This window comes from Montipora foliosa, chromosome 5 (assembly GCF_036669935.1).
Source record: "Montipora foliosa isolate CH-2021 chromosome 5, ASM3666993v2, whole genome shotgun sequence".
Taxonomy (NCBI): domain Eukaryota; kingdom Metazoa; phylum Cnidaria; class Anthozoa; order Scleractinia; family Acroporidae; genus Montipora; species Montipora foliosa.
Window position 1 is genome coordinate 43,216,221 of NC_090873.1, and position 21,204 is coordinate 43,237,424.

The 21,204-nt window shown below is 39.5% G+C and overlaps 2 protein-coding genes across 3 annotated transcripts in view; both read right to left on the bottom strand.

Annotated features, from left to right (window-relative positions):
• Positions 1-2,328: 2,328 nt before the first annotated feature.
• On the bottom strand, positions 2,329-16,714 carry LOC138004281 (uncharacterized). 2 transcript variants are annotated; one of them, XM_068850755.1, is made up of 13 exons: positions 16,503-16,714; positions 16,110-16,397; positions 14,133-14,579; positions 13,390-13,692; positions 10,487-10,795; positions 9,801-10,148; positions 8,350-8,931; positions 7,356-7,676; positions 6,310-6,648; positions 5,470-5,553; positions 3,528-3,618; positions 2,985-3,049; positions 2,329-2,467 (listed from the first exon to the last, which is right to left on the bottom strand). In XM_068850755.1, the coding sequence occupies exons 1-13, from the start codon at positions 16,564-16,566 to the stop codon at positions 2,427-2,429; spliced, it is 3,282 nt and encodes a 1,093-aa protein (XP_068706856.1). In that variant the 5' UTR covers positions 16,567-16,714; the 3' UTR covers positions 2,329-2,426. The 2 variants fall into 2 exon arrangements, with proteins under 2 accessions (XP_068706856.1, XP_068706857.1); XM_068850756.1 differs by lacking the exon at positions 5,470-5,553.
• A 2,457-nt stretch (positions 16,715-19,171) lies between these two features.
• The window catches only part of LOC138004283 (uncharacterized), a 14,750-nt gene continuing 12,717 nt past the window's right edge, over positions 19,172-21,204 (bottom strand). The window contains exon 8 of the mRNA XM_068850759.1: positions 19,172-21,046. Coding sequence (XP_068706860.1) covers positions 20,802-21,046 — 245 coding nt within the window. The 3' untranslated portion in view covers positions 19,172-20,801. The remainder of the gene's footprint in view (positions 21,047-21,204) is intronic.

Sequence of the window (21,204 nt, forward strand, 5' to 3'; positions counted from 1 at the left end):
CACTTCACTTCACTTCACTTCACTTCACTTCACTTCACTTCACTTCACTTTACTTTACTTTACTTTACTTTACTTTACTTTACTTTACTTTACTTTACTTTACTTTACTTTACTTTACTTTACTTTACTTTACTTTACTTTACTTTACTTTACTTTACTTTACTTTACTTTACTTTACTTTACTTTACTTTACTTTACTTTACTTTACTTTACTTTACTTTACTTTACTTTACTTTACTTTACTTTACTTTACTTTACTTTACTTTACTTTACTTTACTTTACTTTACTTTACTTTACTTTACTTTACTTTACTTTACTTTACTTTACTTTACTTTACTTTACTTTACTTTACTTTACTTTACTTTACTTTACTTTACTTTACTTTACTTTACTTTACTTTACTTTACTTTACTTTACTTTACTTTACTTTACTTTACTTTACTTTACTTTACTTTACTTTACTTTACTTTACTTTACTTTACTTTACTTTACTTTACTTTACTTTACTTTACTTTACTTTACTTTACTTTACTTTACTTTACTTTACTTTACTTTACTTTACTTTACTTTACTTTACTTTGTGCTAGAAACTGTCTGACTCGAACGATGTGGTGCCAGGGCTTAGGCCAATCATTAAATGCAGTTTTATTAAACCAAAGAATTATCCGTTTTTAAATTAATAACCGCTCTTCACTATAGTTGAACAAAATGCTCTGATCTTTCAATAAGGTACTTACCAAATTAAATTTGGAGTATTGAGGTTTTTTGTATGTACATAATTTGGTCACGCATGTCAAAACGTGCATGTCGGCTGAAATGTGTGCAAGCTGGAGACCAGCAAGGTCGTCACCTACAATCAGTGCATTCTTATCCTCTGATCGCGGCATACATCAAAGAGTGTTGAAAAGCTTGACAGCTAGATAGAGGAGGTTTAATGCCTTTAATTTCATGTTCGGCCAGTGAAAGTCCCGATTCTTTTGTAAATCGTTTAGTAAAGACACCAAGAACGCTACGGAAAGTTAATAAAGCAAAGAGAAAATAATTCTCTCTACAATCCTAACTACAGTAATACTCACTCGTGAGTCGTTCTCTTTGACTGAACACTCAGTTTTACAACACGAGCAATTTGATAAATGTCTCGAAATAAAAAAAAAACTAACAGTCGGTGGAAATGAAAGGAATTTTGGTACATTTGCGTCCGTATTTTGTGATAAAAATGGTTAATTAAACGAGTACAAAATATTTCACTAATTCCCTTTAAAGTGCCCCTAACCTCAAGATAAAATGAATCTTTCCACTTGTTCGAAATGCATTGCGGCGTTTTTAACCCTTTTCTAACAAATCCTGCCTTTTTATAGGCTTCAAAACGTCCGAAAAATCAAGCATCTTTTGTTCACGACCGAGAGAACAGACCCGTTCCCTTTCTGATTCGGTCGTGAACAAAAGATGTTTCGTTTTTCGTAAGTTTTGAAGCCTATAAAAAGGCAGGATTTGTTAGAAAAAGGAAAAAATGGCGGCAATGCGTTTCGAACAGGTGCAAACATCCATTTTAGCGAAAAAAATATTTTGGGATTACGGGCACTTTAAGTTGAGTATAAAGTTCTTATAAACACAGATTGATGTCTCGTTTGATCGATGAAATGTAGTAAAACTTGTTGCACAATCACTTTTAAGTAACAATTCCCTTATAATCTGTGACTTGAGACCAGTTTTCGTGCTACAAAATACGTTTTGTTTTAAAACGTGTGTGGGATAAACTCTTGACTGGTCAGCGGCGTGTTCCTAAGTTGCGAAGTGCCTCATTAAGGTAAAATGAAAAAGCCAGTGCCAATTCCCAAAAAATTCGCTATTTTCACCAATCCCATAATACAAATAATTTGGAGGAGGGTGGGGAGGTTATTTGCATTTAAACAATGGATATCCTGTTCACTGAAGCTTGATACAGTCCCAAGGGTAGATAACTTGTATTGTTTTTATGTAAATTAAAGCACCCCCAAACGTATTGTATTATGGGATGGGAAAAAGAGCGAATGGGAACCTGTAAACGTGACAAGAAGTTCTCAATCGGTAAACAAAGCAAACTAAATCATCAATTTAGCTGAAAGGCTTCGGCTCTGAAAGGCGCCTTGGGATTTTAATTGTAAGTGGAAAAGTCCGTATCTTTCTTGGTTAACTGCTGGAGCGTTGGAAATTTTGACCGCTGTACTGCAAATGCTAGGTTTCTTGCTACAATGTTATCACAGCCCAACAATGATCTGCTTTGTTTTCGACTATAAACATAACATAGATCTGGGCTAAGTTTCAAGCGTCTGAACGGGTTCCTTGGCTTCAAAGCCGCACACCAGCTTCAGTTTAGATCTTGCAACCTCTTGCTTTTGGTAAGTGATCTTGCAATCTGTTGTCATAGAAAGCTGTCTGCTCCTTATTAGTATCTTGGCATTGGTGTTCTGTACCGTGTTTGTGTCGCTGAAAAAAAGGAAGCAAACGAAATTCATAATTTCTACATAACGCTTTAAAATCTCGACTTTTCCGACTGGAATAAAGGGGGAGAAGCGGAGAACGGGGGGGTTTCGGCGAACACGGCTAAGTCGAACTAGGGAACAGCTAGTGGAACAAACTAAAGACAAATTATCTTAGGGAACATAAACCAATTTTGGGATAAAAAAAAAGTCTGAGAACAAGTTTGGAAGTAATTTCGGGAACAAGGAAACATAAGCAAATGTTTGAGGGAACAAGGAAACAAGGATCTTTTCTCTCAACTCCCATCCCCCTCCCCCTCCCCCTCCTTCCGAACTTTTGCTTACGCTCTAATCGAGAGAGACTTGAAGCAGGCACTTTTGAATTATGCAATAAAGAGGCTTTGTGCAGGCAGGCTATATTTTACAGTGACATCCATATTCCCAAACGTATAAAGGATCGTTACTTTCCCTACCGAACAACTTGAATACGAAACTGCCACTCGATCGGGAGTTACGTTACTTACGTTTTGGGAGCATTTCGTCATCTTCTTCATCATCTAACAGTCGTCTCTGTTTACGTATTTTTTGCCTTCATTGAAAGGAATATTAGATATAATGTTAGGTCTAAAACACGTTGTACTTTTTCTCTCGCTTAATTAAACCGAAAGGGTCGTCAGATGTAAGGGCAATAACGTCAAGTCTGGGAAAATGCTTTCACACATGACAAGAAATCGAGCCACTCCTTCTCAAACAATTTAAGAAAAGCTGCGCTAAAATCAATCCCTATTCAAAAATGTTAAAAGTAGAATCCAATAAACACCATGTTCGTTTTGTCCTTCCGTCGTTGCTCAGTACTACAATCCCGACAAAAAGAGTTCAGAACACGTCACAAGGCAAACAACGCACCTTCACACGCTTAATAAAGGTGTAGGGACACAACACATTTTTTTAACGCTTTTTTTTAATTAACCCTTTAATTCAAAATTGCTACGCTTCTTTTCTTTCGAATTGTTCAGTTTCAATCACTGAAATTGTTGTCGTTGTTGCTGTTGTAAGCTTCCACTTACCTTTTTGTACAAATACAAACAGCCCATATGACCCCACCAATTCCAGCCACAAATGCTAGTGAGGCTACGACGATATATATGACCATCCAGTCTAAGAGAGAAAATACCAAAATTAATTATGAATTATGAAATTTAACAAATCGAAAGTGGTTCAGCGTTGTCTGTACTCTTATCGACAACGATAGGAGGCCGTTTGGTCCAGTGGTGAGGGCGCTTGCCTTGAGATCCGAAGATCCCGGGTTCAAGACCCACTCTGACCACTCGTTGAATTTGATTCTGGTAGTCCCTGGTTCAACTTCCCAGCTGCACTTGTAAATAGCCAACTGGTTTGCCTCCGGCCAGTTGGGATTCTAAACAGTTGTAGTTGTTGTGTTCTGTTGTTTCGTTGATTCATTGGCCCTGAAAAGCCCCTATGGGGAGAGGTCAATTAAGAATGTAAGTATGTATGTATGTATATTCGTCATCACAGTGGTCAAAATGTTGTGGACTCACGAAACGTAACCGAGAGTCCACAACACTTTCGATTTGTTTTTTACCACAATATTCAACGAAAAGGACAATGTTTTTTTCAGAGCGTGACCAAGATCGTGACACAAAGAAAGAGCAAAGCGTTGTCTATAACTTTCTCGCAATCTGATTGGTTTATTATCAAAAATGGGCGTTTCTGATTGGTTATTACAACAAAGGCTACTATAAGAATTCTGAATCGAGCGAAAGGACTGCAAAGTTCAACGTTCGTTCATTCAAGAATTTACAACTTTACTTGAACAGTTCAGTCACTGTAAATAGTCAAGCAGGATTATTATGACTTTGCGGCAAAACATACATATTCAGATTTTGAATGGTGCAGTTGGGAAGGCAATAGTACGGGAGCCGTTTGAAATCGAAGCTGGCGTCACTGGAACGACTGCTGAATTCGCTTCAGAGCATTTGAAAGGATGTTGGAGCAGTTCCTCAACTGTTTTACAGATTCTGGAGTTATAACTTGAAATGCTTTGGTCGTTTGCATGACCTGAAATGGACATGATGTGGCCTGAAGGAACGTGATGGCTGTTGCTCGCACCGAGTGATTTGTATACGTCTGGGACCAGCTCCAAGGGAGATTCCCTACATCATGGTTGCAAGTGTATTCACTCCGAGAGGGCTTTTCTCGTATCAGATCATATCCGCTTCTTTGGCTTTCGGTGACGGTTTTTGGAAAAAGGCTGTTTGTTACAGATTGAGCTTCTGTACATATTTGGACAGGCACCAGTAGGAATCACCGATCTCTTCTGTTGAGTACAGTCGGGTGAGGCTTTCGTGGCTGTTTTTTTCTAAAATTCCTCCTTGGTGGTTCTTTGTCTGGACACTGTGGACCATTTCAGCAAACTCCTGCCCTTCTGCATCGCTCATGAAAACAAAACTATCCCTTTTGAGCTGCCTTTGACTCTCGCATCCTCGCCGGCACCAAAACAACGTTACGATAAACCAGACTCGGTGGAGAAGACCCGCTGGATCGTTGAAGCTTAAAAAACGGACTGCTTTTTAGCTTCTCCATGTCTTCCTTCTCGATGACGGGCTTGTGTTTTACGTTTTCTTCAGTTCCCTTCTCTACGGTTCAGCTTCAGCTTACACTCAAGCATTTTGTTGGACTTCACAAACAAGGGGTTCTTCGTGATCTTCACCTCCCGTCCTCTGGCGGCGAGATGCCTCTCAAGAGTATTTCGTATACTGAGAAGGGACGACCTACTATATTATTCTCCCTTTTTTGTTCTGGCTTCCGCATAGAATCTTCTGAGGACGTTATCCAAAGATTCAAAGGTCATGGTTAACAAGTTAAAGGGCAGTCCGCGTTCAAGGCACCATTCTGCGAGTGCAATGTAAACAATAGCAACATTTTAATTAAGCACAGTTCAAACTGTACGTTCATCCGAAAATGATGAAGGTTTGCAGATGTATTTACCTTCAACTGTGCCGACAATCCACTTTGTATTTTTCTTGGTCCCTTTTGCTTCTGCGCTACTTATGATTGTTGTTAGGTCCTCATCTGTTAGCAATGCAAAACGAGCATTTTTGGATTCCTCAGTCTTTGAAGTCAAGATGTCAGGTGGGTTCGTAACGCTTTTTTGCTCTTTCCCGATATATTCTACACAAGTTATCAGTTCCTCATCAGTTATATAGTCGCTAATATCAGTTACATCGTGGTCAGATATTAAGTCGCTAAAAATATCAAGATTAAAATTGGGCAAAAATTTGAGAGTCATCCATGTTTGTTAGCTGAAAAGCGCATTGCGTGACGTATTGACGCAAGCAGCGTTGTCTAGACTCTTACCGACAACAGCAAATTAGCCAATCAGATTGCGAGATTACAAGCAATTCTGGTAAAAATTTAATTTATAATGTTCAATAATTTATATTCCAATATTTATATATTAATTATTAATTATATTCCCCTTTTTCGTTGTTGAGGTAAAGAAATCCAGACAGACATGGAGTCGTTTTTAGCGCTGTAATTATATCTACTTATCTACTACTTTATTTTTTTATATTTAAAATACAGATTCCGCCAAATAATGGCCAATCACATTATAAGTTATGACCACAACTCCTCTGATTGGTTCACAACTAATTAGCCGCACTTGGGATTGCCCGTTCTAAATGAAAATGGAATGGGAAACGGAACGCAAAGCCAGCGCCATGATTTTTTTCCCTCATCGCCACAAGAAATTAAATTTAAAATAAAAAAATTAAAGGAAACCGAGTATTGGACCCCTGATATTAAATAATTTAGTGTTCTACAAACCTCTTTCCCGCGGCTCATTTCCTCCTCTGTTCATGTAAGCCAGCTGAACATTTGCTCCAGACATTGCGGGCTCAGCATTTGTCTGGCACATGACCCCATCAAGGCACTGCACCGCAAAACACTTATCGTTCAGTAAGTAAGCGATATCACACGACGGACGAACGCAGCACCGGCTAATACATCCGTGTATATCATGTGCTTTACCCAGAGCTGTAAAGTTACTGGATCTACCTTCGGGTCTGAGTTTGATGTCGGTGGAAATTCTGCTGTCCATGCAAGTTCCGGTGTTGGAGGCAAATTCTGTGGAGTCATCCGAAGGTGTTGCAACGGCAGAGAGATCTGAAGAGAGCAAATAACACTGCTAATGACATCATTTTCGGTTCGCAGAGCCCATCAGCGAAACAACCGAGTTCCTAGCGAGATCAGTTAATATGATAATGCAAGAAAAACATTGAAGATGAACTTTTTAAAGATCTGGTGCCAGTTTTTCAAACGATGGATAGCGCTATCCGCCTGATAAATCATTATCCAGTGGATAAACACTAGCAAAACCAATTGAGCTGTCCAATGGATAGTGATTTATCCGGTTTATAGCGTTATCCATCTTTTGAATAACTGGGTCCTGGCTGCTCCAAGGAGATCGTCTACCTTGACCGATCAAAGTGTAATAATTCAAAAAATTGAGTATTATTAATCGAACTCTGTAAGTTATCGAGCAGAAAACAAGCGAAACGATTGTTATTTCCACTGTTGTACTAGTTGTACATTTTAAGAACCAGTCACAAATTTTCACTGCGCGCGACACGCAAAAACTTCAGACAGTTTCCCGAAAAGAGTTTTTCTCTCAATAAATTATCTCTTTGTAGATCAACTTAGATACGAAACCGCTGTTAGATTGTTTTGTCATGTAGACGTATTCTTTTACTCGTTCTCTGTATTTTGACGCACTATGCGGGCTCGTTCTAATACAGCAAAACTCGAAAATTTTCCGCGATACTACACTGCATGTAATGTTAAATATAGATATTAGTCAAATATATACCCACCTGTCTCTACCTTTGGTTTGGCTTTCATGATCATTGCTGACATGAGCGGACTTTTCTTAGATGCTTTGACTGAAATAGGTATGCAATACTCTTTCCTTGTACAGGAGACTGCATAACACCTCTTCTGAACCATGTAAGCCAAGTCACATTCCTTGGCATCACAGCATTTCTCCATGCATTTTGCCATAGTCTTAGTACCTTTTACCTCTGTAAAATTGTTTTTGTGAATGCCGCCAGCCAAATCTTTGTTGTTGGTTATGTTGCTGTGTTTGCATTTTAGATCTTTGGGATCTGGAGGAATGGCAGACGGTTCGCTTGTTTCTAGGACGCAAATGGAGTAACAGATTTCATGAAACTGATTATTAAACTCAAATTGGCAAATGGATAACACTGCTAGTACGCAAGACGTTAACTGTTTCATACAGAGAAATTACCGAAAGGACTAGGGAAGTGAGGGAGAGGCCGTTAGTTTAAGGCCCACTATTCCCTATCATGGTGGGTGAATGCTCAGAGTTATGGTGGTCATGTTAGCAAGGGGGGGGGGGGGGTGGCGAGAGAAAAAGTACTTACATTTAACCCAATATTATTTTTGAAACACCTCATTCCATTCGTTCGTCTTGTGCCTTATCGTCTGTCACCAACCAATCACAGTGCGTCTTAAGAAACCATGCCGGAAACATGCTTTTCAATATTTTGTCGACTCGAAAATCACAAACCTCTCTTATTGGCTCTGCAAATTAAAGTTTAGGGCTAGATTTGGAAACTTCGGACAAGAATAGTAATAAAATGCGACTTCCCTCCCTCTAAGTCTGTTTTGTGCTCTCAAAAGCAAAGATTTCCTAGGGGTAATGCAATTCTCAGTTAAATCTGTCTCGCGGGAACTCTTTCTTCTAATGCGGATCCCGGCACGTTCCAGGCACCATCACTGGTGCGTCTTGGTGACTGAGAATTTCTATAGACTATACAGATAAAAATGTTAAATAGAAACCCCTACCTTCCTTAGTTCGCTCCTCCATTTTCCTGACGTAAGCAAGTTGCGGATTGTAATCGGAAGGAGGAGCTTTTGTATGATCACAGAGATCTTTGTTCTTGCACGTAACGGAATAACACGTCTTTCCAAGCATGAAGGCAACGTGACATTTTTTATCTTGGCAACAAATGCGTTGACAATCGTCCATTCCGTCCACATCACCGTGATTGTTAAACTTCCCTGCTTTTTTCCCGCCTTTTAGTGTAACGTTGTTGAGCACCTTTGCCTTCTCGCAGTCTTTCTTTTTGGATTCGTCACTCTTTGTGTCTTGATCGGAAGACGCAGTGTTTTCCGAAGTAATCACGGACTTGTCTTCGGAAGTATTCGATCCTCCAACTGGTGTAAGCTCAAGCTTTCCGTTTACAATGTTCATTTTCATGGCTTGACCAGCCGCGGCTGATTGTATCTGATTCTTAAGACTTTGGTCGTCCTGTGGCTGTGGTATTTCTGTTTTCTTTACTTCGGATTGTCCGCCAGCAAGCTGGTTGCTTCCTTGTTGAACTGGTGAAAGTGGTTCAGTTGCAAGAGGCTTTGGCACTTGCATATCTGAGGATAAAATCGTTGGAAAAGCTTGGATGGGAAATGGAAAACAGCTCAAGAGACAATAAAGTACAAGAGGACCCTCTTAGGACAAACCGAAACCGTCAGAAAAATTGAAAGGCAAAGGAGTAGTCAAATTAGATCTATGTAAGATTTGTTATTTCTTTATCATGTAAACAATGCACAAAAACATCTTCCCTCTTTTCAATCTATTTAATACATGATGAAATGGTATATGAAATGAATCATATATGAACTGCGGATGTGAAATCAAGTGAAGCTATGATCTTCGCAGTTATGAGCGCAGTTTTTGCAATTGCGTAGAGAAGCCTGAAAAATTCAGGACTTCAACGGGGTTTGAACCCGTGACCTGAATTTTTCAGGCTTCTCTACGCAATTGCAAAAATTGCGCTCATAACTGCGAAGATCATAGCTTCACTTGACTATTTAATACAACAGCAAATTGACAGTTGTATTTAGCGGTGTGGCTTTAATTTAAGACGCTGTACATAAATCAAATTTTAATTTAACTCATATCAAATCAGAGAAAAACCACTCGGAGCAGAGTAAAGAACCAACAAACTCAACCCACAAAAGACTCCGAGTCTTGGAATCGACCCTGGGCCACAATGATGGAAAGCGAGCGCTCTCACCACGACATTCCTTTTACCTCAAGCCATCCCTGCTTCAGTCTTTTCTTAAAATGCCAATACGCCTTTCTAGCCTCGCCAGACTAAGTTAAAGAAATTTCGTGTTGAAATGAGACTGACGCTTATGAAAGAGGTTAATCTCTTTAGTCATGGCCTTTTTGAGTTTTAGATATCGAAGTATCAAACTATCCTAGAATTAGCTTGGCAGTTACAACTTCTACAAACCTGGGCCATTGCCAATGGGAATTCCAGGAAGGGACAGATCGATCCCCTGACCAGGAATCTGTGGACCCGACGCAAATGGGGTCGCTGGAGTCTGGACGGGGACAAGTGGCGAAGGCTCCTGTGGTTGCCCTGGCAACAAAGAGATCTGTCCCTGCTGCTGGGTCTGTTGGAACTGCGTCACTTGTGCCAAGTCTTGTAATGAAGCTGTCAATCCAGGAAGCTGTCCAGGGACTTGTGCCGTCTGCCCGGGCGTCTGGGGCACTTGTGACGACCCGGGTTGTGTTAAAGGAGTCTGTGATAAACCAGGGATGGTTTCCTTTGCCTGTGATTCTGTAGGCTTTGGCGCACCTAAAAATGTTTGAAATCAAACGTTGTATGAATAACCGTCGACAAAGACCTAAATTTGAGCGTGATACGCGACTTGTACGCGTTTAGCGTGTATTTTGGGTGTGACGTGTATAAGAGGCTTACGCAATTTTACGCATTTTGTTGGGTAAGTTAACTGTCTAAAATCGGTTTGTTTGCGATTTATGAACGAAAGTGTATTATGGAAAAGTGGCTAGAAAAACAGAATTTTTCGGGCGCAGTGCCCTTCCAGCAACTAGTTTAAATGAGAAGGCTCCTCTTTTTTCGATAGCTTTAAGGATTATAGGATATCGATTGGCAATAAATTACATGATCCTTACCTATCAATTGACCTGATCCAAAATCCCTTACATGAGATATTTTTGGATTGTATCGCGATGGATTGGCCGGTTGAGTTTTGCATGCGCCCTCGCTCTTACAAGCCACCGAAAAACAGTTGGATGACAGCATGAAGGCTAGGTTACAGTGCGGCATGTCACAACATATCCGTCGGCAGTTTTGCATATCTTTGACTTTGCCGTGATCACGGAAATACCCGGCCTGAATCCCGCCCACAAGTGTGACGGCTTCTAAAACTTTCCCAGCCGGACAAACGACTTGAGGTTTGAGGATCTTGTCTCTGGATGCGTCTAGAAAGAAAGCACCAGTGACGAAAAAGGCGTTTAACCTTAAGGACACTCATGCACGAATAAATTTATAAGATTACCACCAACAAGAGCTTGCTGGTGCACGTGGCAAGACAGCCTGATCTGAATAGTAAACCATGCAGCTTATTTACATTCAGGATACCCATTTACAAACAATTCAAAGCTATTTAAAGGCATAAATGACAGGAATAAACTAAATATAGGTAATATCGTTAAGAAGTATGTAATCAGAAATATTAAATTGACTAAGGTATGTAATAATTATTTATTCAGATAATTCAAAGCTAATTATAAAACGAATAATTCAAATTAGACAGGAAAAGAAAACCTGGCTATATTAAACAATAATATAAGACAGACATGAATACAAACAAATATCGCTCATAAATCAGCGAAGTGAAATTAATTTAGGACAGATTTGCTTGTAAAACTAAGAATCTATGTCAGTTTTTTTAAAGACATTTTTGAAGTTCGTTTTTGAGTTCAGGGCACCTCCTCCAACTCTGAGTTAACAGATCAACCTCTCACGGGAAACTATTCTTATTGTTTCGAGCAACACGATCATGAAAACGTTCTATTGCTCTTCTAAAATGGTGGCGAGCCAACGCTAAAGTGGTAGCCTGCTTGACTTATCAATTACAATACAATAAACATCTTAGGCCCAGTTCAAACGTCGTATTTCACATGTGCCGAATATAACGCGAGAGTTAACTGTATGTAAAATGCGACGTTTGAATCAATTAAATTCGAGTGAAACAGTCGAGCATTCGAATTAAGTTCGACGTTTGATTCAAACGTCGCATTTCACATGTGCCCAATATAATGCATAAATAATAATAAATTATTATGATTCATTTAGCAACCATAATCCGTAAATGCCATGCGCAGAAGAGTCTAAACAGCAATTTAAAAAATGGCGGGAGGCGAGGGAATGTGCAGGAAGACCTTAGACAGCAATGACCAGAACCAGGTTGCTGACCAGCGGTTTTCGTTAAAACAATGGTTTGCTGGGGGTACTCAGTGTCGTGGGCTCAGAAAACCTGGTTGTGGTCATTGTTATTTAAGGTTTTTCGAACGTGCAGTTCGTGCTTTTCAAAAACAAAATATACTTGTTTGACGTGCAGCAATTATTATTGTATGAGGTGCTCGGTGTTACGTTTGAAAATGAAGAGGACACTCCTGGGTGGAAAGAGGGAAAATATCAGTGTGGCATATTGTGAGACGTGCTTCAATGAAACGATAAAAAGGCGCGAGCTGAGCTGATAGTTGATTGCATCATCAACCTACGTCTTCTGGTGTTACAAAACATACGCTGAATGAAACAAAAGAGTTTCCGTGACCTTCACCAAGCATGGTGTTGTCTGCCATTTTAGATACAGCCTGTCCGAGTGGAGACTGGGAACGGAACGGAGTTAAATTCGACGTTTGAATCAAATGCCGCATTTAATTGTCTTAGTCGACTAAAATAGGAGTTATATTCGGCACATGTGAAATGCGACGTTTGAACCGGGCCTTACTATCTTCGTCTTCTCGGTTCGTGCGTGGTCCGTAACTTAAATTGCGACTTTACAAACTCATTTAAGTACATTTAAAACACATCCTCAGAGACCCACGGGAGGTTAGTTGGGGCGAGAGGAAATAAATCGGGCAAAGAAATGAAGCGTCGCAGGTTTACAAGTAAGACAGAAAAAGCCCCTAGGAACCGACTTTTACCAGACCATTTCCAAACGGCTCTACCAATGCTACCTCCTGATTGGGCAAAAAAATCCTTTGTATTATTCTGCCCAATCGGCGAACAGCAGATCCTGAGGTACTGTGGTGTGTTCTTACACGACGGCTTTTGCATCGCCATACTTGCTTGGGTCGTTCAGCAACGTTCTGCGTGCGAGGGGAACTTTCATTTTAATTTCCCTAGATAGGGGCGAAATGTCTATTAAAATTTCGGATGTTCGCGCCAAGGCTATTCTAAACTGGACTGGGAAAATTCTTTTTTTCGGTCCGATCACAAGGTATCGTAATCGTATAAATAGGTTGTTTTCTCATGAATGTGTCTATTTTGAACATATTTCTAGGCGAAGAGTGTAGTAAGTATCGACTTTTTTTCCTATCTCATCGGGATATCAGAATGAAAATTTCCTAAGCTGCACGCGGTATTTTGGTGCACGGTTCTGCCTTACTTGTAAACCTGCGACGCTTCATTTCTTTGCCAGATTTATTTCCTCTCGCCCCAACTAACCGCCCCTGGGTCGAGGATTTGTAAAACACTGTTTTTAAAAGTTTAAAATGAGCTGTAGACTCCTACTTTTTAATGCTTTAAAATCATCATCATGATGGCAATTCTTTAAATAAACCTTGTTTTTCCCATTCTTTTGATAATTCGGACGATTTTTCCTGAGATAACAATCTTGGTCTAGCAAATAACAGAAAAAAAATCTACTATGATGTTTGTGAAATGCAGTCTATAAGATTTTTTTTCTGTGCGCTCGTAAATTTTTAGCTCGACGCCAAAGAAATGAAAGAGGCTTCTTCAAAGTGTAACACACTCTTACATGTAAACAAAATCACTAAGTACTCACCGCCTTTTAGTTCTTTTCTATTCCAAACGTATGCTATTTGCGGGTTAAAAATGGAAGGTTGAGCAGGAATAGTGCCGCACAAGTCTTTGTTATAGCATTTGACCGAGAAACAGTTCTGACCTAGCATAAAGGCCAGATTACATGAGGATTGCTGACAGCATGTGGAGTAACATTCCTTTAAGCTTCCAACTTTGCCAGTGTCGGTGAAATCGCCAGCCTTAAGGCCCCCCTTTAATGTAACCTTGGTTAATGGCTTCATATCAGGGCAACTGTATTTGGTTTCAGGTGAATCAGCCAGAAATACTGTAAAATAAGATTTGAATTATAAATTTTCTCTTTCTAAAAAATGAAAAAAAAAAAATGCGGCACTTGTTAATGTATCTCATGCCATCTTATGGACGATGAATCCATGTCAGTTGAGTGACGTAAAGCCACAAACAGTCTATTACAAATAAGTGGCAGTGCACTTTGATTTGCGCGAGAAAAGAATTCGTGCAATCAACTTCGTTTTTTAAAGGAGTCAATATAAATAGTCTTTCATAAAAAAAAACCCCAGCTTTAAGCCACATCTTTGGTAAGAAATAATTACCGTCTCCAAAAGTTGGTGCTTGAATTCGCTTTAAAAGAGTTTTGGTCCTAGGTTTAATATAAACGCGTCTTATGAATCTCGTTTCCATCTGGCACTCGTACAATAATTTAATTGGCTTCTGTACACAGAATGTATGGTCGTTAAAATACTCTACCTGTATGCTTGACACCTTCTTTATTCCACCGTTCAACGTAAGTAACTGACGGGTGATAAGGCGAAGGCTTTGCTCTTTGTATTTGACAGTTTTTGCCTTCCGAACAACCCACAAGATAACATCTACTCGACAGCATGAATGCTAGATCACATGCAGCAAACTCGCAGCATTTATTCGAGCATTCCTCCATACTTTGCACAGATCCTACATCTTTGTATGTTCCTGCGTTAATACCTCCTTTTAAAGTCACTTCTTTAAATTCTTTTCCCGCTCGACATTGTCCTGCCAAAGTTGGATTAACGCTGTCTGTCTTTTGGCTTTGCGCGATGAGGCCCTTTGGGGTGTTGGTCGCCGCTTGCCCCGCTTGACTAGGGCCAAGGAAGCCATTTGGATGCGGTTTTACATTTGATGTAAAATTAGACGTAAGAAATGCAAGTGATGTGTTATCTGAAATAATAAAGAGTATTAGTTGTTATCTTTCCACGAATGGTATTTGCCATCGTATTCAGGAAACTCTAGTTTTCGGTGGATCCCCGATCGAAGTGTCTTTGTGATGAGTTTATTTCCGTCAATACCAAAAGTTACTCCACGCATAACGACCTATGAACCTGGAAAGCTGCATTAACCACGCCATTAGTATAATTACACAGGTGCTTCAATGAAAATTCTCTGTGCTGATTGGTTGCATTTTAGGTGATTATTACTGAATAATCAGCTAAGTGTAATGGCTGCAACCCGTTTTGTCAAGGTGAGGACAAAGAAATTCATTGTTTTAAAGAAAATGCGTGTTTTTTAAATAATCACCTATGTAATTACACTAAGGCAATTATTTACCTCAAGCTCGGTGAATATCAGTGAATAAAATCCGAGACAACTTCACCTCGGCTTTGGCGAATAATTGTTCATGAACCCTGCCTCGGGTAACAAACCACAGATAGCTTTTCAGACATTCAACATCGAAAACTCTAAAAGGACATATCCATGAATTGCTTCTGGTTTGCTAACTATTGTGACACCTAGTGTGGGACTATGTGACAAGTATAAAAATTATATCTCCTCATCCTGTTTTTTCCCCTATTGAGATCTAAAATGAAAAAAAAAAAAATTCCGCTCCAAGAATTTGAGCTAATTTGGGGGGGGGGATCTTGTTTTAATATAGAAATCAGTCGCATTTGTCATGAAATTGGAATCGAAAAATTAGGGGTTGGCTTTGTGGCTAACTGAAATTGTTTCGAAAAGCCAAACAGGGTTAGCTCTCTTTGTTTAAAATCGTTTTCGGTGGTTCAAATTAGTTTTAAAACCAAGTTTTTAAATAAAGCATTTGCTGCTCGTTAAAGGAGTTTTACATTACTTCCCTTGGCAACAGGCACATGATTGCGCTAATCTTTTTTTTTTGATATCCGCAAGCAAAGAAACACATGAAACTTTTAAAATTTGTTGGGTTCAACAATAGGAGAAAATTTTGATTAACTGGTTTATCATGCGAAATAAAGCGAAAAAAAAAAAATCCCAAGGCCACCTTATAATAAAGTCTGCTCAGTTTACGATCGTTTTCTACCTGCGCACGCTATTCTTGTTCTCCGGGTGGCTACTGTTCCTAACAGCCTTTCAAATTGGAACGCGATCAAAGATTAATGAGCTTAATCGCCGTAGAAATCATCTTCGCTTCAATGAAATTTATCTCAAGCGCAAAATCAGATTTCGCATGCTATGCATCATAAACTAGGCAACGCTATTGCAAGAGCATTCGAGAAAATAAACATTTAGAAGTGTGCCTGATCCCAAATGGATTTTTACAAAAAGAAGCGGTTTCAGTACCACGTCAGAGTTTAAAAATCCATTTTTATGAAAGCACATCTCGTATTTCACAGTTCCGGTCACTGCGATGGGATATTGTCTGCAAGCAAGGGGTAAAATCAACAACGCTTTTTACTCAAGCAAAGCGGTTTGTTATTTACCGATGGCTCGTGCACTAACCTTTTTTATGGCCAGTTCTGACATGTGCGATAAGCACCCTCACATCTGATGTATCGGTGGCAGTGGACTTGCACTCTTCGTCACTCACGCATTCGACACCGTAACACTTAGAGGCAGACAAGAATGCAACATCACATGTAGACGTTTTGCAACACAGTTCAATGCAGGACTCCATGCTGATAACTTTACCAAGAATCCTAAAGGTTCCGGCTCCTATACCACCCTTCAGGGTCACATTCTCCTCAACCAGTGTTTTCTTACAATTCTGTAGGTAGTCAGAACTTGTGACTGTCATAGACAAGTATACAAAGAAGAAATATTGGTTATTAATTACAGATTACGCAGTCAAAATTGAGAACGAGAACGAATCTCAACCACACTAAATTTACTTGCCTTTACAAAACGCCCAGAGGCAAACAATCAATACGCGAGTGAAGCAATCTCTTGACTTCTTCATCACGGCTACGTCACCCACAATAACACATCGCTGCAATTTTTGTTTGAAACGATATTCTCGTTACAATTTTAAAATACGGAATTGAAAAAACCGGGTTTTTTAAGGCTGTTTTCCATAGTATAAATATATTCCTTTGTTATAAATGACGGGAAGAGGATCTCCATCCCTCAGAACAATAAATGTTAATTACATCATTATCAGCTTACGAGCCAACCAATCACGTTTTGCGTTTGACTCACGTGATTAAGTGAAAAACTGACTAAGGTGTTTTTTATGTCATTAGAGTTACCAGTATACCGTCATATAAGAAGAATCTAATGGATCGCTTCTATGAAACATCGACTGGTACCACACTTGTATACCTGTGTTTTTTATGACACAAAAATGACAAAAGGGCCGTTAAAGATCTCTAAAGTTTTACCAAATTCATTTTACTTACGACTTATGAAACAGTGACAAAATGGGGGATTTGTAAAGCGCAGCCGATGCGCTGGAAACTGCTCTTTTGATAGCATATAACGAAAGAGTAATTTTAAGATCTATTAATTCGCCATTGGTGCACGTCTCTGAAAAAAGTCCTTGTGTCTCAACAGCACTAATGATCATCGCCTCTACGAGGAATTTTGTACACTTTTCAAAAGAAAGTGATGCCATCGACGCCTTGCACCACCGAGTTCAACAGTCGTCACGTGACTGGTCTGTATCGGAAGAGAAAGATGGCATATCAGCACTGAGTTAAAAATATGAAACTTTCGTGTCTATTGCCATAAATGGCATTGCCATATGGCGTCGTTAATCTTCACATCTAGCTAAAGGACGTCAATTATGAATAATAAGCTTTTAATTTGATAGTTATTGAAATGTAGTCATTGCCGCTTTCCAAGTAATGCGTGCAAGAGTAACAGGCCATCTGAAGATAAGCAGATCAAATTAATAAAGAAAGAAAAAAGAACGGTAAAGGTACCACTTAACGTACCGTTGCCTGGGCCTAGGATATTCGCTTAGCTAACCTCTAAATCAACTTTTTCTTTTCCTTCTGATCTATATCATCATTTCGAGAGTTTGAAATAAACGCGCAGAAGTAGCAGATATGAAGAGAAAACAGTAATTAATGCTAATTAGGTGCTGTTGACTGGTGGGGAGTTCCAATACATTACCTCAAAACGTCCTAAATAATTCGTGTTATATCCGATTCCTCTCAAATTTGTGTACATAAATTCATTATTTTAGCCACCCGTTTTCTCCAATAGCAAAAAAATTCTCTGCGAGCACCTTGTAGACCGAAAAGCGTTAACAACCATTTTGCGACAATTTTTTTGGGGAAATGTGCTTGTTTTACGGGGAGATACTAAAAAAAAATCATGATCTTTGAGGTCAACTTATATTCTTTACAGGAAAGCTTTTTTTCTTAGCTTTAAAATGTGATATATTTTAAAGCCATAAACGTGCATGAATCGATTTTGGGAAAAGATAATTTTGAAACTGCAGTTATTATTATTTTTTTTTTTGCGGGAATTCAAAATGGAATTCTTAGCATGATTCTTCTGCAGTACACATCTATGCCTTTCACATACAGCTACCTCACATGGAGGCAATGTAGTGGCCGAGTGGTTAGGGCGCTTGTCTTGCGATCAGGAGATTAAGGATTCAAGACCCGTTTTTACCACTCGTTGAGTTTGATCCTCGTAGTCCCTGTTTCAACTTATCGGGTGCACTTGTCACAAGCTCCGGCCACATGGGATTTTTTAACTGTTGTTGTTCCGTTAATTGGTCCCGAAAAGCCTCTGAAGGTAGCGGTCAATTAAGTATGCATGATATTGTATGTGACGGTTACTTTTTTGTTTTTTGGGCTTCTCGAGGTTTGAGTTGGGGCAGACTTTTGTTTTGATTCCGTTCGTGTTTCTTCGAAGTCTCAAGCAGGGATGGTGTAATGGAGGGACCACTCGCCAGCCACCAATGTGATGGGCTCGATTCCCGGACTCGACGTCACATGTGGGTTGAGTTTGTTGGTTCTCTACTCTGTTCCCACGAGTTTTTCTCCGGATATTCCGGTTTTCCCCTCTCCTCAAAAACCAACGTTTGGTTTGGTTTTACATGTACAATGTACCCGATTAGTGCCCAAGTACTAGAAGGCTTGACAACTCAATCATTGTAATTGTTAAAATAATTACGATAGTACGCGTACTCTTATTGGTCAATAGCTGTGTTTGGATGAGAGTATGAAAACACGGCTGTGGCTGAGACATCACACAAATTTTGATTGGGTATGTGTTGTCAGACGCGCCTTTTGATTGACTGGTAGGAAATATGAGTGTGTATCAAGAAAATCTATTTTAATCAGCATTTTCCTTCATTTGTCGAATTATATTTGGGAAATATTTCACAAAAGCAATAGAGGACTTTTTTTCGTGTTTTCATAATCTCATCTAAACACTCGGGGAGTTGGTAGAATTCTCCACAGTTATGCAAACCCTCGACTCCGTCTCGTTTGTATAACTGTCTCGAATTCTCCCAACTTCCCCTCGTGTTTAGATGAGGCTATGGAAACAGGGAAAACGTCCTCTATTGCTTAAGTGGTAGAGAAAAAAAAAAACAATGGTTTTTACAATGTCTATAAAAAAGGTATCCTTTATTCACACTTTAAGCTCTTTCTATAAAACACTAAGGACAAACGCTGGAAAATTTGTTACTTAAGTCCCGTTAGAAAGTTTTCCAACTCTTCTTGTTACACCGAGGCTCTGCGCAAACCGAAAAAAAACTACATTATTCAGAGCGGAAAGGCATCTGAGCGCATATTTTTATTTATTAAAACGACCGCTATACGCTTTTCTTCGCCTGAAATGAGACTGACCATATCACTTGATATTATTGTGTATTATCTCCATTTGTCATTTCAGTCCTACCCTATAGAAGTTTCGCGTTTTCACAGTTCCCATGAGTTTCTAATTTCTTTAGCTTACTAGTAGTATAGAGAAGGCGAAAGGTTATAGGCTTGATTCTAGTATGCCCGTGTCATGACTAATAAATAAATATTAGACGACTGGTACGGCAACGACAACGCCACAAAGCAAGAATATTATTGGTTTAAAAAGGAAAAATCAAGTGATGCTATGATCCTCGCAGTTATGAACGCAATTTTTGCAATTGCGTAAAGAAGCCTGAAAAATTAAGGACTTCAACGGGGTTTGAACCTGTGACCTCGCGATTCCGGTGCGACGCTCTAACCAACTGAGCTATGAAGCTACTGACGTTGGGAGCTTGTCATTTGTGGGTTCTAATGTTCCCGTGAGGAATGAATCAATGATGAAATGATATATGAAATGGATCATATATGAACTGCGGATATGAAATCAACTGATCGAACGACACGCGCGGAACGCATTTTGGTGCCTTTTTTTTTGTCGTACATCCCAAACAGCAACATGGGTTTTGACGACAACGCGTCGTCCGAACCATGTAACAACGAACCGTTCGTATCCATCAAGTTACAGGATAGTTCGCCCGTAATGTACAACGTGAACAAGTCATATTTTGAATTGACGTTGCCGTTGCCGTTGCCGTTGCCGTTGCCGTTGCCGTTGCCGTTGCCGTTGCCTTTGCGTTGCCGTTGCGTTGCCGTAGTCTTTGTTTCATATTGATCACTTCAAACCCAACCCTTAATAGGCCATATTCGTATTCTCAGTATTGGGCTGGAACTAGCATGCAATGGAGGCTAATGCGGGGGAATCTTTTCTAATGCAAAGACTTTTTAATATATTCACCAACCTCCATTGGAATCCAGTTCTAGCCCAATACTGAGAATACGAATATGATTTATTGCGCTGGATGAAGTTTGATGAAACGGAATGTAGACTTTTCGCCCATTTGATTCCTGCTACGATCAGTTCACAGAACATAGAAAAGGCCTAGGACTCCATCAAAATGCTCCCTCCAAATTTTAAAGGTCTAATTTTGTTTCCATGTCAGCGAAGACCTTTGATAATTTACTCTATCTGTATGAAGTAATTTCATTTGCAATACAATTCCGATCAACATTTCATCATCCAGAAAATTAACGGGCAACGATCGATGACGTTAAAAAGTTGATTCGTATAGCAGTTTCTTTAATCGTTAATTTTCTTGCCAAGTTGTTATTTTTGTTGTGATTTTGATTTCGAAATCGGGAAACATCTACATGCCATTGGGTTAAAAAACTACATTCCATTATTTTGAACACACTACTACGACTTTTAAGGCTAAGATGTGGCCACTTTTGGCTCTTCATCATTGTCGTTGCTTCCTAGGTCTTCTCCTTCATCACCACTCTCCCCGCTTCCACTTTCTCCGCTTTCCTCCTCGTCTCCACTCTCCGCACTGCCTCCTTTGCTGCCCTCAGCACTTGACTCGTTCCCAGATTGCTCTAATTCAGTGTGATCATTTCCGCTCTCCCCAGACCCACTGTCAGCACTACCGCTGGTTTCACTTACAACATCAGTACTCCCTGGAAGGTGGGTCATTATAAAATAGGTTAATTAAATATACTTATGAATGGATGCATTTACTTCTTTCTTAATTATTACTCTATTTATTGGAAAGCTTTTCGCTGTATTAGTAATTTTGCAAAACGGGTCATCTGTTTTTGCCCAATCATATCGCACA

Excerpts from the sequence above, each read along its gene's own strand:
- LOC138004281 (XM_068850755.1), bottom strand. The coding sequence starts at position 16,566 with ATGAAGAAGTCAAGAGATTGCTTCACTCGCGTATTGATTGTTTGCCTC. Across the intron at positions 8,932-9,800 it reads TCCCATTGGCAATGGCCCAG|ATATGCAAGTGCCAAAGCCT; the intron begins GTTTGTAGAAGT and ends TTTTATCCTCAG. Across the intron at positions 7,677-8,349 it reads GGAGGAGCGAACTAAGGAAG|AAACAAGCGAACCGTCTGCC; the intron begins GTAGGGGTTTCT and ends TTTGCGTCCTAG.